The sequence below is a fragment of the Corylus avellana genome, chromosome 2, assembly GCF_965113065.1.
Source record: "Corylus avellana chromosome 2, dhCorAvel1.hap1.2, whole genome shotgun sequence".
Taxonomy (NCBI): Eukaryota; Viridiplantae; Streptophyta; class Magnoliopsida; order Fagales; family Betulaceae; genus Corylus; species Corylus avellana.
Window position 1 is genome coordinate 11,595,713 of NC_142491.1, and position 20,941 is coordinate 11,616,653.

At 33.6% G+C, this 20,941-nt stretch overlaps 1 protein-coding gene across 1 annotated transcript; it reads right to left on the reverse strand.

The window, feature by feature from the left end:
- Nucleotides 1–7,296: 7,296 nt before the first annotated feature.
- LOC132171851 (pathogenesis-related thaumatin-like protein 3.5) lies at nucleotides 7,297–16,694 on the reverse strand. Its single transcript, XM_088512547.1, has 2 exons — nucleotides 16,598–16,694; nucleotides 7,297–8,033 (listed from the first exon to the last, which is right to left on the reverse strand). The coding sequence occupies exons 1-2, from the start codon at nucleotides 16,692–16,694 to the stop codon at nucleotides 7,297–7,299; spliced, it is 834 nt and encodes a 277-aa protein (XP_088368673.1).
- Nucleotides 16,695–20,941: the final 4,247 nt, after the last annotated feature.

Sequence of the window (20,941 nt, forward strand, 5' to 3'; positions counted from 1 at the left end):
TTCTTTTACCGGTAAACCTTTAGTCATGGGATCCGTAATCATTAATTCAACACTTATATGCTTAATAGACACTTATTGTCACTTAATGTTCTCTTTCATAGTGATACCTTATGTCGATATACATACTTCTGCTTCTACTCAGTTTATTCTTAGAAAAATAACTGTAGTAGAATTAACTCAGAAGATCTTTATGGGTCTAACTATAAAATCGACAATTTTGAGACCTTAACAAAAATGTCTCAACTATAATGCCTGTGTAATTAATTCACAGCATGTAATGACTTTTGCTTTCATGGTAGATGTAGCAACTATAGTCTGCTTACTGCATCTTCAGTACATATATACTGAAATTGATTCTCTACTATCTACACATTTAGCAAAAATCAAACCTGAATAAACACCACCAAATGGTAAGTGTATCTTTAGGTTAAACTATAGTTCTTGGTTCATTGCATATTCCATAATACTATATTGACCCAATAGTCCAATTGCTATTTCAATGTTAGGTCTAATGTAGACCTGTGCATACATATGGAATATTTTTCATCTGCCTTTGTTCCAATACATTTTGGAACATTATCCCCTTTAATAATAGGTGGTACTGAAGATTCATAGTTCTTCATTCTGAATCTCTCCCAAAACTTTAGTGAGAGGAACTTTATGTAGCAAACCTAAATTAGTGCTTGCAAGCAAAATATTATCTATATACAGGACTAAAAGAAATGTAACTTTACCCCCACTGACCTTAAGGTATATTCAATGATTAACAAGGTTCTCAATAAACCCATGTAAGGTAACAACCTTGTATTATACACCACTAGTGAGAGGCCTATCTTAGTCCATTAATAGATATCCTTAATTTGCAAGCTTTCTAACTGTTATTAATAAAACCCCTTAAGTTGTCTTATGTACACCTCCTCCTTAAGATCTTTATTCTTGTTTTTCACATCCTTTTGATATAGCTCTAAAACAAAATGAGCTACTCATACCATGATAATCAATGTCTTCCTTTTGAGTAAGATCATTGGCTACAAGTCTAACTTTATATCGTTCAACATTACCCGGAAGCATCCTTTTAGGTTTTATAAACCCATTTGCAGCCTATGGCTACAACTCCCTTTGGTAAGTCAACAAGATTGCAGACTTGAATTTTAGCTAAAGATTTCATCTCCTCCTTCATGGCATTGAAACACAATGTGAAGTTATCTCCACCCAAAATGATGTGAAAACAAATTTTGGATCGTCCTTAGGTCCGACATAAAAATCAGACTTCTAGAAGTATACAACATAATCACTAGAGATTGTTGGTCGCCTTATTTTAGAGAATCTTCTTAATCCTACTTCATTTACTTTTGACAAAGTCTGAGTAGGTTCATTCTGAACTTGTTCCTTATGAGTTGGCTGTTCTGAAACCGATTGTGCTTGAAGATAATCAATTTGATTTTTCTTAAGCACAATCAAACACCCTTCATGTGAAGGGCTTCAGTCAACTTTTGTGCTTCCTTTAATTCAATCCCTTGAGGATAAGCACTCCCACTAAGTTCAGCGTTCTCTAAAAATTTTTTAATATTAGACTCAACAATTCTATGACTAAATAAAGAACAGTAAAGCCTAAACCCCTTGGAGTTTACTATATAACCTATAAAATTCCGCTAGTTGTCCTTGAAGCTAATTACCTTAGGTGTGGATTATAAATCCTCACTATAGCAAGACAACCCCATATGTGTAAACAATTTGAACTTGGTTCCATTCATTCCTTAATTTAGGTGTCTTATGTACAACTCTGAATGGAATCGAGTTAAATGTATACACAGCGGTTTTCAAGGCTTCACTCCATTAGGAGAATAGAACATTACCTTTCATGTCCCATTTTCGTGTACCTACCATAATACTATCTGCCTCTATCAGATCTTACGATCTTGATTTTATTTTGTTTTTGTTTCTCTACTTCTACCTTATAGGTACTGGAAGCATTAATGCTCAAACCTTATGATCTAGAAGATAGAGATACATAAACCTTATATGGTTATTACTGGAAGAGATAGGATATCTCTAACCATTTAGGCAAGAAGTATGGAAAAGGTTACACTTGTACATGATCTCAAGAATTTCAAAAATCCTTTTGTTGGCACCTTTAGTGGTATAGTTGGTCTGCTTTTCCTTAATGCTGTCCACATAAATACCAAAGGTAGTAAATTTCAAGAGTCGTAAAAACTCTATCATTTATCGACCTTTTATTCTTTATAGAGATATATTTCAATCTCCAATGCCATAACATAGAGGATTTTCTCATTCATAAGACTCTCCTTTATGTCAACATTTATATGCAGGGATTAATTTTCCAAAAATTGGGATCTAGATTAATTTTAAATAGACCATTAATTTAATATTCCACCAAAAAAAAAAAAAAAATTTAACAATATTCAAATTTGATTTTAACAAACTAAAATAGAAATTAAATTTCTAAAATAATTGTGGAATATATAAAAACATTATTAAGGTCAAAATGACATAACTGATTTTTAAAAAATTAATCTATAGATCCCAACAACCTCCAATTGTAAATAAGTATTATTTAGAAAACCCTGCATTATGTTGACAACGTGGACTGCTAAACCAAATTTAATCCACATAGTCCTTAAGAGAGTCAATAAAAGAGATTCATGATACACTAGGTGTATGAGATTACCTTTATTTCAAGTCATTTATGATACTTTATGCAATCATGCTTTATATGCCCATAATTTTCCTTAGTGTAAGAGAAACAAGTATCTTAATTGCCATAACACTTTGTTGGCACCTTGTTCTCATTCATCAACTATTGGACATGATTGCCTATAAAGGTCTTTCCCTTAACATGAGTAACTTTCTGGATTCTCATGTTTAATCTCTCATCTTCTTGAACACACATGATCAGAAGTTGCTTTATTGATCAGTTATCCTTATGTGTGCCACAAGATATTTGAAAAATACCATATTTAGATGAGAGAATTTAAAATAAAATTTACCACAATGACTCAAAAATCTCAACCTTTAGGGACTTTATAATGAGCTGTTATGTCCTTCATTTCCATAATGTGCTCAGGCACATTTGAAACTGTAAAAAGTTTTACTTTAAAGCTTTTCTATTAGGGTGCAGGCCAAAGCCTTATTGGAACTCACTAAATGTTCCTCAATGACCTTTCTTTGGCCCTAAAACACTAAGGAATAAAACCCTAATGCTTTCCTTGATATGAGATTTCATGAACGTTGAAACTTAAGCGATTTAAATCACTACAATTGTTCATGTTTAATAATCTCATGTGGCGTACTTGATTCCGTGGGAGAAGGTGATTTGTCCACACGAAACGCCAATTTAGTCTCCAAACACCCCAAAGTGAAAAGCACATTTTTCTTTTCAGTCAGGAAAAATTACCACTAGGAATTATTGGAACATAAAATACTAATAATTAAAGCAGTAGGAATACATCCAGTAACCAAGGAAAAATTATATACTTTAATGCTATGAAATAACCTTATTTAAATTAACCAATGTTAATTTAATAGTAAATTTCAACCTACCTGTGGGCAAAGGTGCATCATGCATGAAATTTACTCTTTATTAATAAGATTAATAAATTTAGCATTAATAAATAAAATTTTCCGTACCTGTGGGCCTAAGAGAAATTTTATTTTCAATGTTAAATTTACTATCTTATTCTAATTAACTCATAAAAATAAAAACGTCCCTGTGGGGATTGGCAAATTAAATTTATGAATTAATTACAACACGATGTTAATTTTCTTTATGAAGTTCATATATATAATCTTGATGCAATTATCATTATAAAATCGGGATGCTGTGGCTCTCCCAAAAATTATTATGACAATTACGACTTCATTAACATCGAATTTAATTAAATTAACCAATGCTAATTTAATAGTAAATTTCAACCTACCTGTGGGCAAAGGTTGCATCACGCATGAAATTTACTCTTTAATAGGACTAATAGATTTAACATTAATAAATAAAATTCTCCGTACCTGTGGGCCTAAGAGAAATTTTATTTTTAAAGTTAAATTTATTATCTTATTCTAATTAAATCATAAAAATAATAACGTCCCTGTGGGGATTAGTAATTAAATTTATGAATTAATTACAACAGGATGTTAATTTCCCTTATAAAGTTCACATATATGATCTTGATGTAATTATCATTATAAAATCGGGATGCTGTGGCTCTCCCAAAATTATTATGATAATCACTACTTCATTAACATCCAATAACTGTATAGATGCCACAAATAAAGTTTTCAAGAATAAAAGACAAAACCATCATGTTAGTGGGTAAACAGTATTTTTCCAAAGTACAACCGGATAGTGTCCCAGATAAGTGAGGGGGCGCACAACGGCACACTTAAGTCCCAAGACTTACCTTGCCAGAGCTTTCCGATTGCAATTTTGAATAGTACCATAAACATTCACCAACACATGAGGCTTAGTTAATTATTCTCAGGTCCAGGCATCAAACAATTTATTTAAACAATATAAATAAAAGAATATATTTAATCTTAAGTCTATGCATTAAAGAAATAATAATTTCAATGCTAAACAATTTAAATGATAACATATATTAAATTGCAACATAAAAGCATATGAAAATGCATAGCCTAATGGTAGAATGTCTTAGGCCCTTTAACTTTGAGAGCCCAGCTTCTAATCCCACCTGAGCCCCTTTTGTTTTTTTTTTTTTTAATCCGGATTACTCTAAACCAGGTTGGGCTACTGGAATGGGCTAGCTGATCCGGGTTGGGCTTCTAAGGGTCAATTGATAATAAAAGAGGTTGTCCAAATGCAAGCTTGATCAAGCACAAAAGTATGACAATGCATGCCACCTTTGAAGTCTGTCTTTCTTTACAAAAGCAATAGAGAGATGGAATCCTGTCACTTGTCTGTGTTTTAGATAAGCCTTTTTGAACCTTTTTTTTTGCATGTTGTAAAGAAATATCTACTTTTAATCTTTTAACTTTTGCCAAATATTTATTTTTCCCCTCTTTTAAATGTCTCTTTGGTTTCTTGCCGGTGGCTTAACAAAGGGCACCTAAAAGTTTTAAAGGGTCAAAGAAAGAAACGCAAATTGCTGTGAAATGGAATTGCATCCTGGACCTAAAACGTTACTGTATCCCAACTGGGCTTCATAATTATTTATTAGTAATGATAATATGGATGTGAAAATAGACTCTATCTTCATCTTTTACCCTCGCCATTCATCATTTCTTATATATATATATATATTACTTTCCTAAAGTTTCACATCATTTTTAATTTGGCTTTCAATGCTTGAAAGTTGGCAATATACTTCAACAAAGTATCAAAAATTCGCAATGTGACCCATCCATTAGTTATTTCTATTTAATTTGACAAAAAATGGCTCAAGTGCCATGCACGAGCATTTTTTGTCTAAAATTTCTAAAATTGCCCCATAATTTTTAAAAGAATTCCATTTGGCTGGATTGGGGGCTGCAAGCCACCCCATGGGAGTGGTTCGGCCACTCCCAATGAGCCAAATGGGGCAATTGTAATTTAGACAAGCTGAACTTTAGGATTTTAAGATTAGCTTGTTTACGAGGATGCTTATTTGAACTGAGCTCGAGTTCGAGAATGTGATGCACCAAAACTTTTAAAAAATACAACCATTTGAAAAAACAACCGTTGAATTAATCACTTTCATAAGTGCAATTGTAACATACAATTGTTTTAAAATCCTTTTTATTTTGAAAAACAACCAAAAATCCAACTTTTGGCTTATGGCTGAACATTTGATGGGCGACCACCGAATGTTTGACCTTAACCCTAACACGAACATTCGAGGCTTTGTGTCTTCTCTGAAAAACTTTGCCTTATTTTTAAATATTTTTCAAATATTATATTAACTTAAGCATTTGAATGTCTTTGATCTCCTCAAACCAGTAAATTTAATGACTATTTTCTTTATTTTGCAGGTAAGTTGTCACCGATCCGAACCTCAGAAAAATTACTTTATCAAATCTTGTCTTATGCTAGAAGTTGGGTGGGCTGGAAATTTATGTATTTGGTGTACACGTGAATATGAAACTCTCAGCGATACAATTGGACTTATTTCGAAAATGCTTAGATTTGGTTTAATTAACAAATGAGGCGACCATAAACATAAAATTAGGTTTGATTATCAAACAAGACATATTTGTATAAATTTGGTTTGATTCAATTAATGATTATGAACACAACTCATATAAGCTCCACTCAATTCGTTAACTTTTATGTATATAATTACCGAAAAACTATCCCAACTTTGGAAGATCGGCATGAAAAGAGAGCATATAGCACAAGCGAGTCCAGTCTTCTAATATTGAATCTTTTACAATCAAAAACATTATACAATGTTGTGTAAATTATCTTGGTCTTAATAACGTCCTGATGTGGAGCTGGGTCATATGAAATGATCCAAAAGTTTCGGCCAACTTTGGCCCATTTAAACCGGCCCAAATAGATTCAAGGCTACACTAAGCTCTTAAGCCAAAATGTTGGGTCCAATCCATTCCAATGGATTCAAGTCTCAAGCCTAATTTTTTGAGTCCAGCTGCCACCATGAACCACCATTTGCCGCCGCCTCCCACCCTCCACCGCCTCCGGCCACCTCTCCGGCCACAAAAAAAAATAAAAATAAAAATAAAAAAGCTTAATTTCCTTTTCTTTTTTCAAGCTTGAGTTTGAGGGGGAATGTTAGAATATTTTATATATTATTCTCTGGAGTTTATTGTCTTTCCTATTAGGGTTTATTTCCTATCTTGATTAGTCTAGAATTTTTTGCTTAGTACTCTTAGTCTCTCTATATATAGAGGCTTCTGTAATCACACATATATAAGATTCAATACAATGTAATCTTATATGCTTCCTCTCTCTCTTTTATCTAACTTTTGAATGGCCTCTAGTAGTGGAGCTTCGATGGTGGTGGCTATTGTAGAGCAGGTGATTAGAGCAATAATAAACCCCTTATCTTGTCAAGCCTCTGTAAATGGCCTCATAGACAACACCCGATTTTCCTCATAGTCAAAACTTATAAAATTGAATGATTTCTTATTGAACTTCTCGATTACATACAATACATCCCCTTTATATAGCACTACCACTTTTTTGAAAGAAAAGGTAAAACAGACTGCTACTAGAATTAGGATAATGAACTCCAACTAGGACTTATAACACGTGGTAGTTATTCAACGTATCTCTTGGTGATGTATGTTGTTTGACCCTGTCAATCCTTGCACTACTCATGATATTTACTCGATGGCTGCCGGAAGGCAAAAAGTGATGACGTAATCCGTTGGCGTTGTTGTGCATGGTTTCTGGCAGTAAGAGACGATGTCATTGAGATATGAACAGGTATACGTCCCGGTGCCTTCATCGTAGCCGATACTGTCAGCCGTTGGGCACTTTTGGTGAAGGAAATCCTTGTACAAGCTGGGCGTGCACGGAGCCACAATCTTGGGGCCCGCCATGCAACAGTACTTCTTGTAATCTCTCATCTCACACGTGGCGTTCTTACAGGACGCGCTCACATCCGTAGCCGTAGGACACGCGCTGCTAAAGTCCATGGAGCAACCCGACTCGGTACAGCTCCCTCCGATTCCACCCAGCGGTACAACCGTCATAGGGAGGTTATAAGACAGCCCGGGGAAGGCTTGAACAAGGAAGTCGACGTTGTCTTCGTGGTCCTTTAGATCGAACGCAGCTGCTGTGGCTGGTGATGCGGGATTGCCATCCGGGCATTCTACGGTGGACGAGCCGCAGTCACCTGTGAGGCACGAGAACGCACCGGTGGAGTTCTTGGCGCAACCTGTGCGACCCCACAAGGCGCCTGACCAGGATTTATTTACGTAAAGAGTTATGGTGTTGTTGGAATAGAGAGTGAAGCCGGTGGTCGGGAGGTGGGTGTTGGCGTGGTTGGATCTAATGGCTGGCCAAACTGTGTAGTTGCACTTGTTTATGATTGTGAGTTTCGCTGAATACACTACTCCTGCTACCACAAATGCCAAACAAGTTAAAATAAATTACAAGTAATTAATTAATCATCCAAACATTGTTAACTAAACTCTATAATTAAGATTTAATTGGGTTACCTGAGAGAAGAGAAAGAGCGAGGAGAGTGATATAAACAAAGAGAGAGGCCAAGTTAATTGAACCAAAAAGTGAATGGCAGTCCGTTGAGAAGAGGGCTTCAAGTGTACGCGCGCGCGCGCGCGCGCACACACACATATATATATATATATATATATATATATATATATATATATATACGGAAATATAGAGTATGGAGTATGGGAGGGGTTGTGCAGGTGTTGGAAGAGCTGAAGAGCTAGCTAGGCTACTATGTTAAGAGCATTCACATCACCTCAGCAAAAGCTTAATTAAATTGAGCCAAAATATCACTTTTTTTTATTTTAGCTATCAACTTTTTAAAATTTATTACATTCGGCTTAGCATTTTAACTATCAACTTTTAATATTATTTACAAAATTCATTACTTTTTTATTTGTATGTAGTTCTACAAGGAAGGAGAGAGGATGAAATAATTTTTTTTATTAATAAAATTATACATTGTTGAGCCATAGTCAACAACAAAGTTGTTGAGTACCGTAGCTCCCAAGCAAACTTGATCTTAATTCTTAACTAGTTTGCTGAGCCAGATGAAAAATTATTTTAACACTTTGGCTCAACAAAATAACCAAATGAATATTTTGTTGAGCGGGATGCTTAACGATAGTTTCTTTTCCAAAATTTGAAAATGAGCCCCAAAAGAAAAATTATAACAAAGGGTGGCATCCGCATCATCTAGGGGTGTCAAAATAATCGGGAAACTGGAACCAGGACCGGTTCCGGTTCCGGTTGCCAAAAAAAAAAAATCGGGACCTCGGTTCCGGTTCCGGTTTTTGGCACCCGGTAAAAACCGGGAAAACCGGAACCCCGGAACCGGGTCTTATTTTATTAAATAATATATATATATATATATATATATATATTGTCTTTGTAATATGTTTGTGAACTATTTTTATTGTAAGTGTATTTCTTTTGATTGGTAGATTATTTAAATATTTGTTTTTTTTTTTTTTTTTTTTGGGTTTTGAATTGTTGTAGTAAGGGGTATTTATTTCTTGTGCATGTTGATTTGTTTACATACTTCTTTTTACTTTTTATTGTTTTAATGTTTTCTTTATGTATCTAATTTAAAATGATTTTTAGGGTATTTTAAAAATTTTGATTTTTTATTTCTAAGGCTCATATAGGCAAAAACATTGATTTTTTTAGGATTTTTAGGCTTTTTTAGGTTTATTTTTTAATTATTTGGAACAATCACAATAAAGCCTCTTTAATTTAGACAAAAGATTAATAGCTTTTTTTTAAATAAGCTAACTTATGAAAAAAATAATTGGCTTATTTTAAGCCCAATACCTAAAATAAGCCCCAAACACTAATTTTTTTCAAAAACCGGTTACTGGACCGGGTAAAACCGGAACCGGCCGAGAACCGGGACCCCGGTTAACCGGGGTCCCGGTTCCGGTTCCGGTTCCGGTTTTGGCTAAAAACTGAGAAATTGGACCAGGTTGACACCCTTAGCATCATCATATATATGTGTGATTTCTGCACTCGAAGGGGTCAGAATAGTGATAGAATGCAATAATAATTAGCTGATGGTATTATATGTGAGAGTGCTCCTTGTGCAAGTAAAAGGTTATTAATTAATTAAGCCGTGGAGTTAAAAAAGATTACTACAGCCCAAAAGTTGGCCATAACTTAGCTTGAAGTAGGATTAACAATTCATGTTCGTGAGTTGAGTTTTAGTTGCGTTGAAACATGAGTATAAACCATATAAGTTAATTATAATTTAACTCATTTAGTTAAACAAATCAGATCTTTCAACTTTAACTCGCTAATTTCATGTTAAGTTCGTAGGTCGTGTCAAAAATATTCTATTCTAAATATCGCGTGTTGGGTTTAGGTCGTGTTAAAGTATAAGTACAAAACTATATAAGTCGATTCTAGCAAACTCGACATATTTAATTAAATAGGCCAAACCCTAAAACCTTAACCTACTAATTTTGTATTTAATTTGTGTCAGATTTGCGGTGTCAAAAATTACCATACCCTAAGTTGAAGGAAAGCTTTGATCTGAAAAATAAAAAATGAAGGAATGCGACAAATTAAAAGGCTACTAAATATTATGGTTTGCAAAAATTTAAAAACTGGCCGGTCAGGCAATCAGCTACTAACTTGCACGCATTATATTCACCCAAAATATGCATCCACGAGTACAAAGTTCGAACAAATTTGAACAAAAAATGGTAATAAGTGTCGCACAAATTAAGTTGTGCAAGGCAATTGGTTCAGTAAATTGGGATGAAGCACTGCAACCAATTAATGAAGAATATTTCCGATACAAGCGACGCATGTCTGCACCGACACGGACCGAATTGAAAATGTCTCTTCTAGCTTTTGCCTCAATAAATAAGGCCTCGTTTGGTTCGCGGAATGTCTAGTCCATTGGAAAATGATTAGCTACTACTGGGAATAGAAGAGTGTGAAAAATAGATTAGCTATTCATATTCCTTCGTTTGGTTGTAACGCTAGAATAGACTAGCTAATCATATTATTTCGTTTGGAACAATGCAATATGTTGGTAAATGAAATCATATTGTGATCAAATTTCCTAAAATACCCTTATAATACAAATACAATTTATATTATTAAGGACTTTCATTCTTTTTTTATTAAAAAAAAAAAAAAAAAAAAAAAACATAAACAACTTTACTATAATTTCTTTTTCTTTTTTGTTTTTAATTATATCAGGTATGTGGCCTTTTTTTTTTTTTGCAATTACGCTACAAAATTATTTATATAAAAAAATTATATAGTTGGAGAAAATAGAATCAAACTCAATCTTAAAATCAAAAAAATATAGTTGGAGAATGTACAGAGAATAAAAAAAAAAAAAAAGAACGAAATATAGAGATGGAGAAAAGAGACACGATATATATATATATATATATATATATATATATATATATATATATATATATATAGAGAGAGAGAGAGAGAGAGAGAGAGAGAGAGAGAAATATAGAAGAATCGGAGAGATTGAAATTTCATCCCACAAGTGGGGTTTTTTGGGCAATTTACATAATTAATTTAATCCCAAAGGAAACGATTAGCTAATGAGTGGCTTAGCTAACCCTGTGTGTATGAGATTAGTAGTCCCATGGGAATAGACTATTCTCAGGAATAAAGTGTTACCAAATAAAGGACTAGCTATACCTAGTGTTAGTTAGTCTAATTTAAGGGTCTATTCCGCAAACCAAACGGGGCCTAAGAGTCTAAATAGTTAAAAAAAACCCTTCTGGCGGAGGTGATTTTCGAACTGCCTCTAGTCAACTTTTTTTTTTTTTTTTAATCAAAATCAATTAGAACTCCTCAATTGCTCTCATGAAAATGTGCAAAGTGCACCTTATAAGGCCTAAAGGCCATTACGATTACCCCCGGCACAAACATGATTGAGAAGGAGATGAATCATGTTGTTGCACGTCCTTTTGTAATTTTTTTTTTTTTTTTTAAGCCTACCATTTATCTTTCTCATTTTTCTTGTCTTTGCTGCCTTTCTTCAATGCTACCTCTTAAATTTCCAACATTTTAGCCTTTTCATTTTAAAAAAGAAAAAACTGTTTCCCTTTTTTGGCTTTAGTTTTGTTTTAAAATTTCGAGACATTTTGGGTTTATGCAGGCGTGGCAATATGTTATTCAGAAGGCCATGGAAGGAGGTTTGGATGTTATTCACACTTACGTTTTCTGGAACGGGCATGAGCCTTCACCTGGCTAAGTAATGGATTCGGTCTCCAGCTCCAGCAGAACATTAATGGCAACAAGGCTTGTGTTTGGTTGCCGAGAAACAGTGGAAAATTTTTTACACTATTTAAATTATTTTCTGCGTTAAATTCAAACGTTCTTGTTTGAAAAATAAACACCATAAAATTCAAATGCAATCACGAGGGATTGAGATAACAAGCATACTCATGGACGAACAACTTCAGCCTTCTTTGACATAGTTGGTGAATCAAAGTCCTAAAAAACTGGAGTAATATTACAAGTTCCTCTTGTGTTACTTTTGTAACCCTCCAAGAATAATGTAACTCTTAAAATCATCATCATGCTTGCGATCACTATTAAATTTTGATCAAATTGTGATTTTAAAAGTTATTTATTTTTTTGAGTGAAATAAAAAAGTCTTTTAGGGTGGGATTCAAACTGAGACAGAGGGTGGGATTCAAAGTGAAATTGCAGCTGGCGTAAGCAGAGGTTGTCCAAATGCAAGCTTGATCAAGCATAAAAGTATGACAATGCATGCCACCTTTGAAGTTTGTCTTTCTCTACAAAAGCAATAGAGAGATGGAATCCTTTCACTTGTCTGTGTTTTAGATAGCCTTTTTTAACCTCTTTTTGCATGTTGTTACGAAATATCTTTTTTTAATCTTTTAACTTTTGCCAAATATTTACTTTCTCACTCTTTATTATTATTTTTTTTTTGACATGTGTGCACAAGAGGGGGAGGAGACTCGAACTAGTGACATCCGCTTCATTAGACGTGATCCTAGCAGATTGAGCTACCTCTTTAGGACTATTTTCCCTCTCTTTTAAATGTCTCTATGGTTTCATGCCAGTGGCTTAACAGAGGGCACCTAAAAGTTTTGAAGGGTCAAAGGAAGGCAAATTGCTGTGAAATGGAATTTCAGTCTGGACCAAAACCGTTACTGTATCCCAACTGGGCTTCATTATTAGTAATTATAATATGGAAGTGAAAATAGACTCTATCTTCATCTTTTACCCTCACCACTCATCATTTCTTTTATATATATTATATGGGGAAAAATGTATTTTACTTTTCTAAAGTTTCACATTATTTTTAATTTGACCTTCAATGTTTAAAAATTGACAATCTACTTTAATGAAGTATCAAAAAATTCGCAATGTAGCCCATCCATTAGTTATTTTTATCTAATTTGACAGAAAATAGCTCAAGTGCGCCGCACGTGCGTTTTGTCTAAAATTTCTAAAATTGCCCCATAATTTTCGGAGAATTCAAAAAATGCCTCCATTTAAATAAACAAAAATCATAAAGAAAAAAAAATGCGGGTGGCATGATCTAGTCAGATTAGAGGCAACGAGCCACCCACGGCCCCATAAAAGTGGTTCAGCCATCCCCAAGGGGCCAAATGTGGTATCGTAATTAAGCCAAGTTGAGCTTTAGGATTTCAAAACTAAATTGTTTACGAGGTTGCTTATTCAAACTAAGCTCGAGTTCAAGAATGTGATGCACCAAAACTTTTAAGAAATACAACAATTTGAAAAAACAACTGTTGCATTAATCACTTTCATAAATGCAATTGTAATCTACAATTGTTTTAAAATCCTTTTTATTTTGAAAAACAACCAAAAATCCTACTTTTGGCTTATGGCTGAACATTTGATGGGGGACCCCTGAATTTTCAGCCTTAACCCTAACACGAACGTCTGAGGCTTTGTGTCTTCTCCGAAAAACTTTGCCTCATTTTTAAATATTTTTCAAATACTATGTTAACGTAAGCATTGGAATGTCTTTGGTCTCCTTGAACCAATAAATTTGATGACTATTTTCTTTATTTTGCAAGTAACTTGTTACCGATATGACTGTCAAAAAAAATTACTTCATCAAATCTTGTCTTAGGCTAAAAGTTGGGTGGGCTGGAAATTTATTTATTTGGTGTAGACGTGAATATGAAACTCTCAGCGCTACAACTAAAATCCCCACAAAATCTAATAATAATTCTTTTTGGTCTTCTTTTTTAAAAAAATTAAAAAAAAAACAAAAAAACAAAAACAAACAAACAAACAAAAACAAAAAAATATCATGAAGTTTGTAGTTGTGTTGCATTCATCACTTGTCCTCCCTAAACTAATTTCCCATCAGATATTGTCACTTTCTTCCTAAATATGATTAACGTTATTAAATGAACAGAACCGTTAACATAATTGGACTTATTTCGAAAATGCTTAGATTTGGTTTAATTAACAAATGAGGCCACCATAAACATAAAATTAGGTTTGATTATCAAACAAGACATATTTGTATAAATTTGGTTTGATTCAATTAATGAGACAATGATGAACATGAAATTAGGTTTGATTATCAAACAAGACATACTTGTATAAATTTAGTTTCATTCAATTAATGATTATGAACACAACTCATGTAAGCTCCACTCAATTCATTAACTTTATATATATATATATATATATATATATATACCAAAAAACTATTCTAACTTTGAATCTTACTCAATTCATTAACTTTTTATATATAATTGCCCAATTCATTAAGTTTTTATATATATAATTCAGTAACGGCATGAAAAGAGCGCATATATAGCACGAGCGAGTGCAATTTTCTAATATTGAATCTTGAACATTTTCAGCAGTATTAGGTATTTTACCTAGTGAAAAAACACTTTTATCTATTTTACCTACTCATTGTTCAATACAAAGTGCAACAGATTCTTTATTTCATTCTCTATTTTTCTTTAAATATTATTATTATTATTATTTTTTTTTTCACTTTCTCTCTCACTCTAGCTCTTCCCTCTCAACCCAAGTTGTTGGGTGGGTTTGTCCAAAAAAAAACAAGAACCAGGTACCGGCCGTGATAAAGAAGAGGAAAACGATGAGGGAGAGGGAGAGAGAAGACAGAGAAACAAATATTAAAAGACGATAATATTGTGCTACAGTAAATAACAAGAAATGGCTATTACTATGTCAAAAAGGTAAGTTTAGCTTTTTTGAAGCTAATATGTTAGAGTTGAAAAAAAAAAAAAAAACAATAATAGCTAAATATAGTTAATATTGTTCTTTTACCTAATGTATTGGAGATGCTCAATCAAAACACTGTATAATGTTGTGTAAATTATCTTGGCCTTATTAACGTTTGATGGAGAGCTAGGTCAGATTATGGCTCAACCGACTTTAAAGGAGTATTTACGGTTTTCACCATTTGGATATCTCATATCATTAATTCTCAACCGACAAATGTAATAATAAAGTAGCGCATGTAGACCTCAAATTTCGAAACACATGGACCTCAATTTTCCTCCAACAATTTAAGAGGGAAAAAAATATAGGATAGGATCACACACCCAGAATATCGTAGAGAAAAAGGATTAAAAATGAGGGTGAACTTAGAGATACTAAAGACAAAAATAAATAAATAAAAATAAAAATAAAAATTAAAGTTGTTAAAGAGAGCTCATGGGCACGAAGAGAGGCCAAGTTTAAAATAATAGAAGAATGCTGTTTACAGGTTACCCATAAGATAAAATTGAATACTATAAATACTAGTCAAGAAATTGGAGGTTACCTACTACTGCATAGTGGTTTATGGCTTGAACCCACTTACTATTCCTCATATTTTGTGAAAATTGTGGATTCCTGTAGCAATTCGAGCTAACATGTTAGAACATAAGTTTAAACTATATAATTCTATCATAGTCTAATCCATTAAATTAATCTGATTCATTAAATAGGCCATTTTGTAAAAAAAAAAAAAAAACGTAATAAGGCAGTTATGGTTAGCGATTATTGGTTAAAACCGCTAAGCGTAACCGCCTAGGCGGTTAGTAAAATTAACTAACCGCTTCCGCTAACCTCTAGTTAACCACCCTAATAACTTCTATCCGCTTTTTAAAGAAAAAATTAAAAAATTAAAAGAAAAGACCAAACCACGTTGTTTCTTTGGTAATAGGATAATACCTTATTATATACGACATGGCTTATATATATATAAACATAAAAACAACGTCCTTTCATATATTTTAATATATTTTAATATAATATATATAAGCGGTTAACGGTTAGCGATTTTGAAAAAACCTAAAACCGCTAATTGTAACGGCCTAGGAGGTTAGCGGTTTTTTCTAACCGTCTTCAAAAGCGGTAAACATTAACCGCCCGCCTTTTCACCCCTAAAAAAAAGGCATATTCTATTTTATTTATAAAAATATTAATTATTTGGGGTACTATACTAAATAGTCTAATTTATCTCAAAACAATAAATAATTATATTATTAAATGAAAACGTCACACCAAATAAATTTTGTTTTTGGGCACTATTCCTAACACTTATTTAGCTATTTGTTCGGCAATTCATGGATATTTGAGATAGAAAACTAATAATTGTAACGCCCCAGTGAAATCAGTTACCAGGTAATTAACTTCATGGTTCGTCTCTCAATCTTATCATGCGAGGAACAAGATTCAAGGATCTCACAGCAGAAGACTTTTCACTAAATGACTAAGATAGCAATAATTTAAATCCACAATCATAATGACCAAAGTGAAAATCAAAGCATCATAACATTGATTAACTTTCCAAATGTTTTTGTCAAAGACCAGTCATCCAAAATATAATACAGATCACGTTTAATTGTTCTGAACATAATTAAAGTCTGCATTTAACCAAATACATTATAAAAACTATTTCGATCATATCCTATCAAGTAACTCTACCAGCGTTCCATATGGACTTGAGCCACACAAGGTCCAAGTCTTTAAAAATGACCTTGATCAAATCCTTCACCACCGCCAGATGATTCCTCAAGTCCATCTTCGACTAGATTAACTAAAACAACACATAAATACATATGGAGGGAAAAGAATACAAAAGTTAGTTTGATTACTTAGTTAATAAAAATGCACATGACCTACACGTCATTAGATGGTGAACTTAGCTGATTGTAAATCACAACAAATATTATGAAGTGACAGTTTATCATAATCATGGGTGCAATATAGACATAGTGTATACTATAATATTTGTTGTGATTTACAATCAACTAAGTTCATATATCATGGGTGCAATATAGATATAGTGTATACTATAATATGATGATCATTTCATAGTTCAAACCGTATGATCTACCCGAGATATTACATATTCTCAACAGAGTTGGCATTGTTCCCAAGGACTTGTAATACAATACTGATGCCCCGTCTATTGCATGCTACTATTTGTAACACTAGCAGCACGACCAAGTCTAACTTCGAGTGGTCCATGCTACTAATGATATACGTTCTGTAATGACCCGCCAATCAAACATAGTTACGCTAGTCATGAACAACCATTGGATTTAAAACCCATATAAACACACACACACTTGACCATAGAGTTAACTTGTAATGTAAGCTCATGGCCGTTATCTCACAGGTACATGTGTACTATGTCATACGATGCAATTAATCTTATCCATATTTTACATGGATATTTTTACAAATCTCACCATTTTCGTTATCTTGCTTAATTAACACACGTTTTTCACAAAATATGGTTCACAGTAATCCAAAATGTATTTCATGAAAGTTGTAAAAATGCATGTTTAGTATATATAAAATATTCGTGCAATGCGAGAAAAATAACAATAAGTATTCGTGACTTTGTACTCACTTTGGTCGTATAGCTCTCCAACAAACTCTTCCAAAGTTTTCACACACTCGTAATTTGTGAAAAGACCTAACATCAGTTCTAGATCCAAGCTAAAACAAGTTCTAGACCTAAACATGTTCAAAATTAGACTTTCTACCTGACCATCAAATGTTTGGACAGAGAAGCTCGAATGTTCAGCCTCAACATTGAACTTTCGGCCAGAGAGGTTCGAATATTTGGTTTTGGGTAGAAAATCCATTTTGAGCTAAACCACATCTAAGCAGGTTCTAAGGCCATAACATGATCCCCAACAGAGTCCTAGCCCAAAATAACATCTCCTTGCAGAAGAAACTACGTTTAACATCATTAAAATGTTAACCCATACTTAAAAACTTACACACACACACACACAATGTTAACCCATACTTAAATTAAGATTAAAGCCACCCCCCCCCCCCCCCCCCCCCCCCCACCCCCCCACACACACACACACACACACACACACACACACGAGAGAAACTACGTCTAACATCACACACACACACAAAAACTACGTCTAACATCATTAAAGGGAAACTACACACACACACACAAAGAAACTACATCTAACATCATTAAAATGTTAACCCATACTTAAATTAAGATTAAAGTCATCAACAAAACTACATGCCCAATACTTACAAACTAAAAACTACGTCTAACATCATTAAAATGTTAACCCATACTTAAATTAAGATTAAAGCCATCAACATAACTACATGCCCAAAACTTAACAAACTAAACTATGAAAAGCACTTATCCAACACACACAACATAACTACATGCCCAAAACTTACAAACCAAACTATGAAAATCACTTAACCAACACAAACTAAACTATGAAAAGCACATTAAGATTAAAGCCATCAACAAAACTACATGCCCAAAACTTACAAATTAAAAACTACGTCTAACATCATTAAAATGTTAACTCATACTTAAATTAAGATTAAAGCCATCAACATAACTACATGCCCAAAACTTACAAACTAAACTATGAAAAGCACTTAACCAACACACACAACATAACTACATGCCCAAAACTTACAAACCAAACTATGAAAAGCACTTAACCAACACATCATTAAAATGTTAACCCATACTTAAATTAAGATTAAAGCCATCAACATAACTACATGCCCAAAACTTACAAACTAAACTATGAAAAGCACTTAACCAACACACATGCCCAAAACTTAGAAACTAAACTATGAAAAGCACTCAACATAACTACATGCCCAAAACTTACAAACCAAACTATGAAAAGCACTTAACCAGCACATCATTAAAATGTTAACCCATACTTAAATTAAGATTAAAACCATCAACATAACTACATGCCCAAAACTTACAAACTAAACTATGAAAAACACTTAACCAACACACACACACACTAAACTATGAAAAGCACTTAACCAACACACACACACACACACATGCCCAAAACTTACAAACTAAACTATGAAAAGCACTTAACCAACATGCACACACACTAAACTATGAAAAGCACTTAACCAACACACACACACACACACATGCCCAAAACTTACAAACTAAACTATGAAAAGCACTTAACCAACACACACACACACACACACAGAGGTCATTGAACGTTCAGTGGCCCATGGTTGAACGTTTGGTGTACTATTACACAGTGGTTCTAAGGTTACAAGCCGAACATTTAGTCATTACCCAATGGTTTTAAGGTTGGTCGTGCACACACACACCGAGGGAGGGGGTATTTACAAGGTTGGAAAAATTGTGGATGCTGTTGTGCCAGTTCTGCAGGTCATCGAGCGTTCAGTGGTCCATGGTTGAACGTTTGGTGTACTATTACACAGTAGTTCTAGGATTGCAAGCCGAACATTTAGTCATTACCCAATGGTTTTAAGGTTGGTCGTCAAACGCTCGGTGGACACACACAGCATAACAACTAGGTAAAGAATAAGTTAGCCTTCAAGAAAATTCTCATCTTCTTGAAAAACACACACACACACTCCAACAAAGGTGGAATGAAGTTTAAAGGGTCGAGGGAGGGGGTATTTATAGGGATGGAAAAATTGAGGATGCTGTTGTGCCAGTTCTGCAAGTCATTGAACATTCAGTGGTCCATGGTTGAACGTTTGGTGTACTATTACACAGTAGTTCCAGAGTTGCAGGCCGAACATTTAGTCATTACCAAATGGTTTTAAGGTTGGTCATCAAATGCTCGGTGGACACACAGAGCATAACAACTAGGTAAAGAATAAGTTAGCCTTCAAGAAAATTCTCATCTTCTTGAAAAACTCACACACCCACACACACTCTAACAAAGGTGGAATGAAGTTTAAAGGACCAAGGGAGGGGGTATTTATAGGGTTAGAAAAATTGAGGATGCTATTGTGCCAGTTCTGCAGGTCATCGAACGTTCAGTGGTCCATAGTTGAACGTTTAGTGTACTATTACACAAAGGTTCTAGGGTTGCAGGCCGAACATTTAGTCATTACCCAATTGTTTTAAGGTTGGTCGTCAAACGCTCGGTGGTTCCTCGTCGAATGTTCAGTTTACTATTACCCAACAAATTTAAAGTTGGTCGCCGAACGTTCATTGGTCCTCCGTCGGATTTTTTTTGTACTATTACCCAACAGTTTCAGGGTTGTAGATCGAACGTTTGGTGGTCCCCAACCAAACGTTTAATGGTCCTCCCCCCGTCAAACGTTCGTTGGGTCACAAAAGTCCAAACATTCTCACTTCCAATGAACCCTAATGAATATGGTTAATCTATTAACCTTCCAACTTAACCTAGTAATCACTCGGGTTGATACAATATTATTGTAGCAATCTTTTTGTTAAGTAAAAGAAAAATAGAGAAAAATATGGGTTTCGATAATGGTGTGAAAATTTATCTCACATCACATCAATTATTCAAATTACTAATTAAATATTTCATAAATTAGCAAAGGTTTATGAATGTAATCTTTTAGTACACATTAAGACTCATGTAGAAGAATCCATATTTAATGTTTTGATGCGAATGAAAATATATATATAATTCATAATAAACCTTTTATTATTATTATGTAATTTTTCAGTAATCTATCGTATAACTTTTTTCTAATTTCAACAATTATTTTCATAATAAATGGTCTAAAATTTTTTATATTAACATTTACAACCTGTATCAACTCAACATTTATCATCTTAATATCTATTATATTTTAAAAAGAAATAAATACTAATATGAAAAATTTTCAACCATTTAATTTGAAAACAAAGTTTGAGATTTGAGGAAATCTATACGGTAGAATAACCTAAGAATTTTATAGGATCTCTATGAGCATTGCTTTAATTAAGAGAGAGAGTAATTAGGAACTATTTACCAGATCAAAGGCTGGAACTCATAGATTATGAGA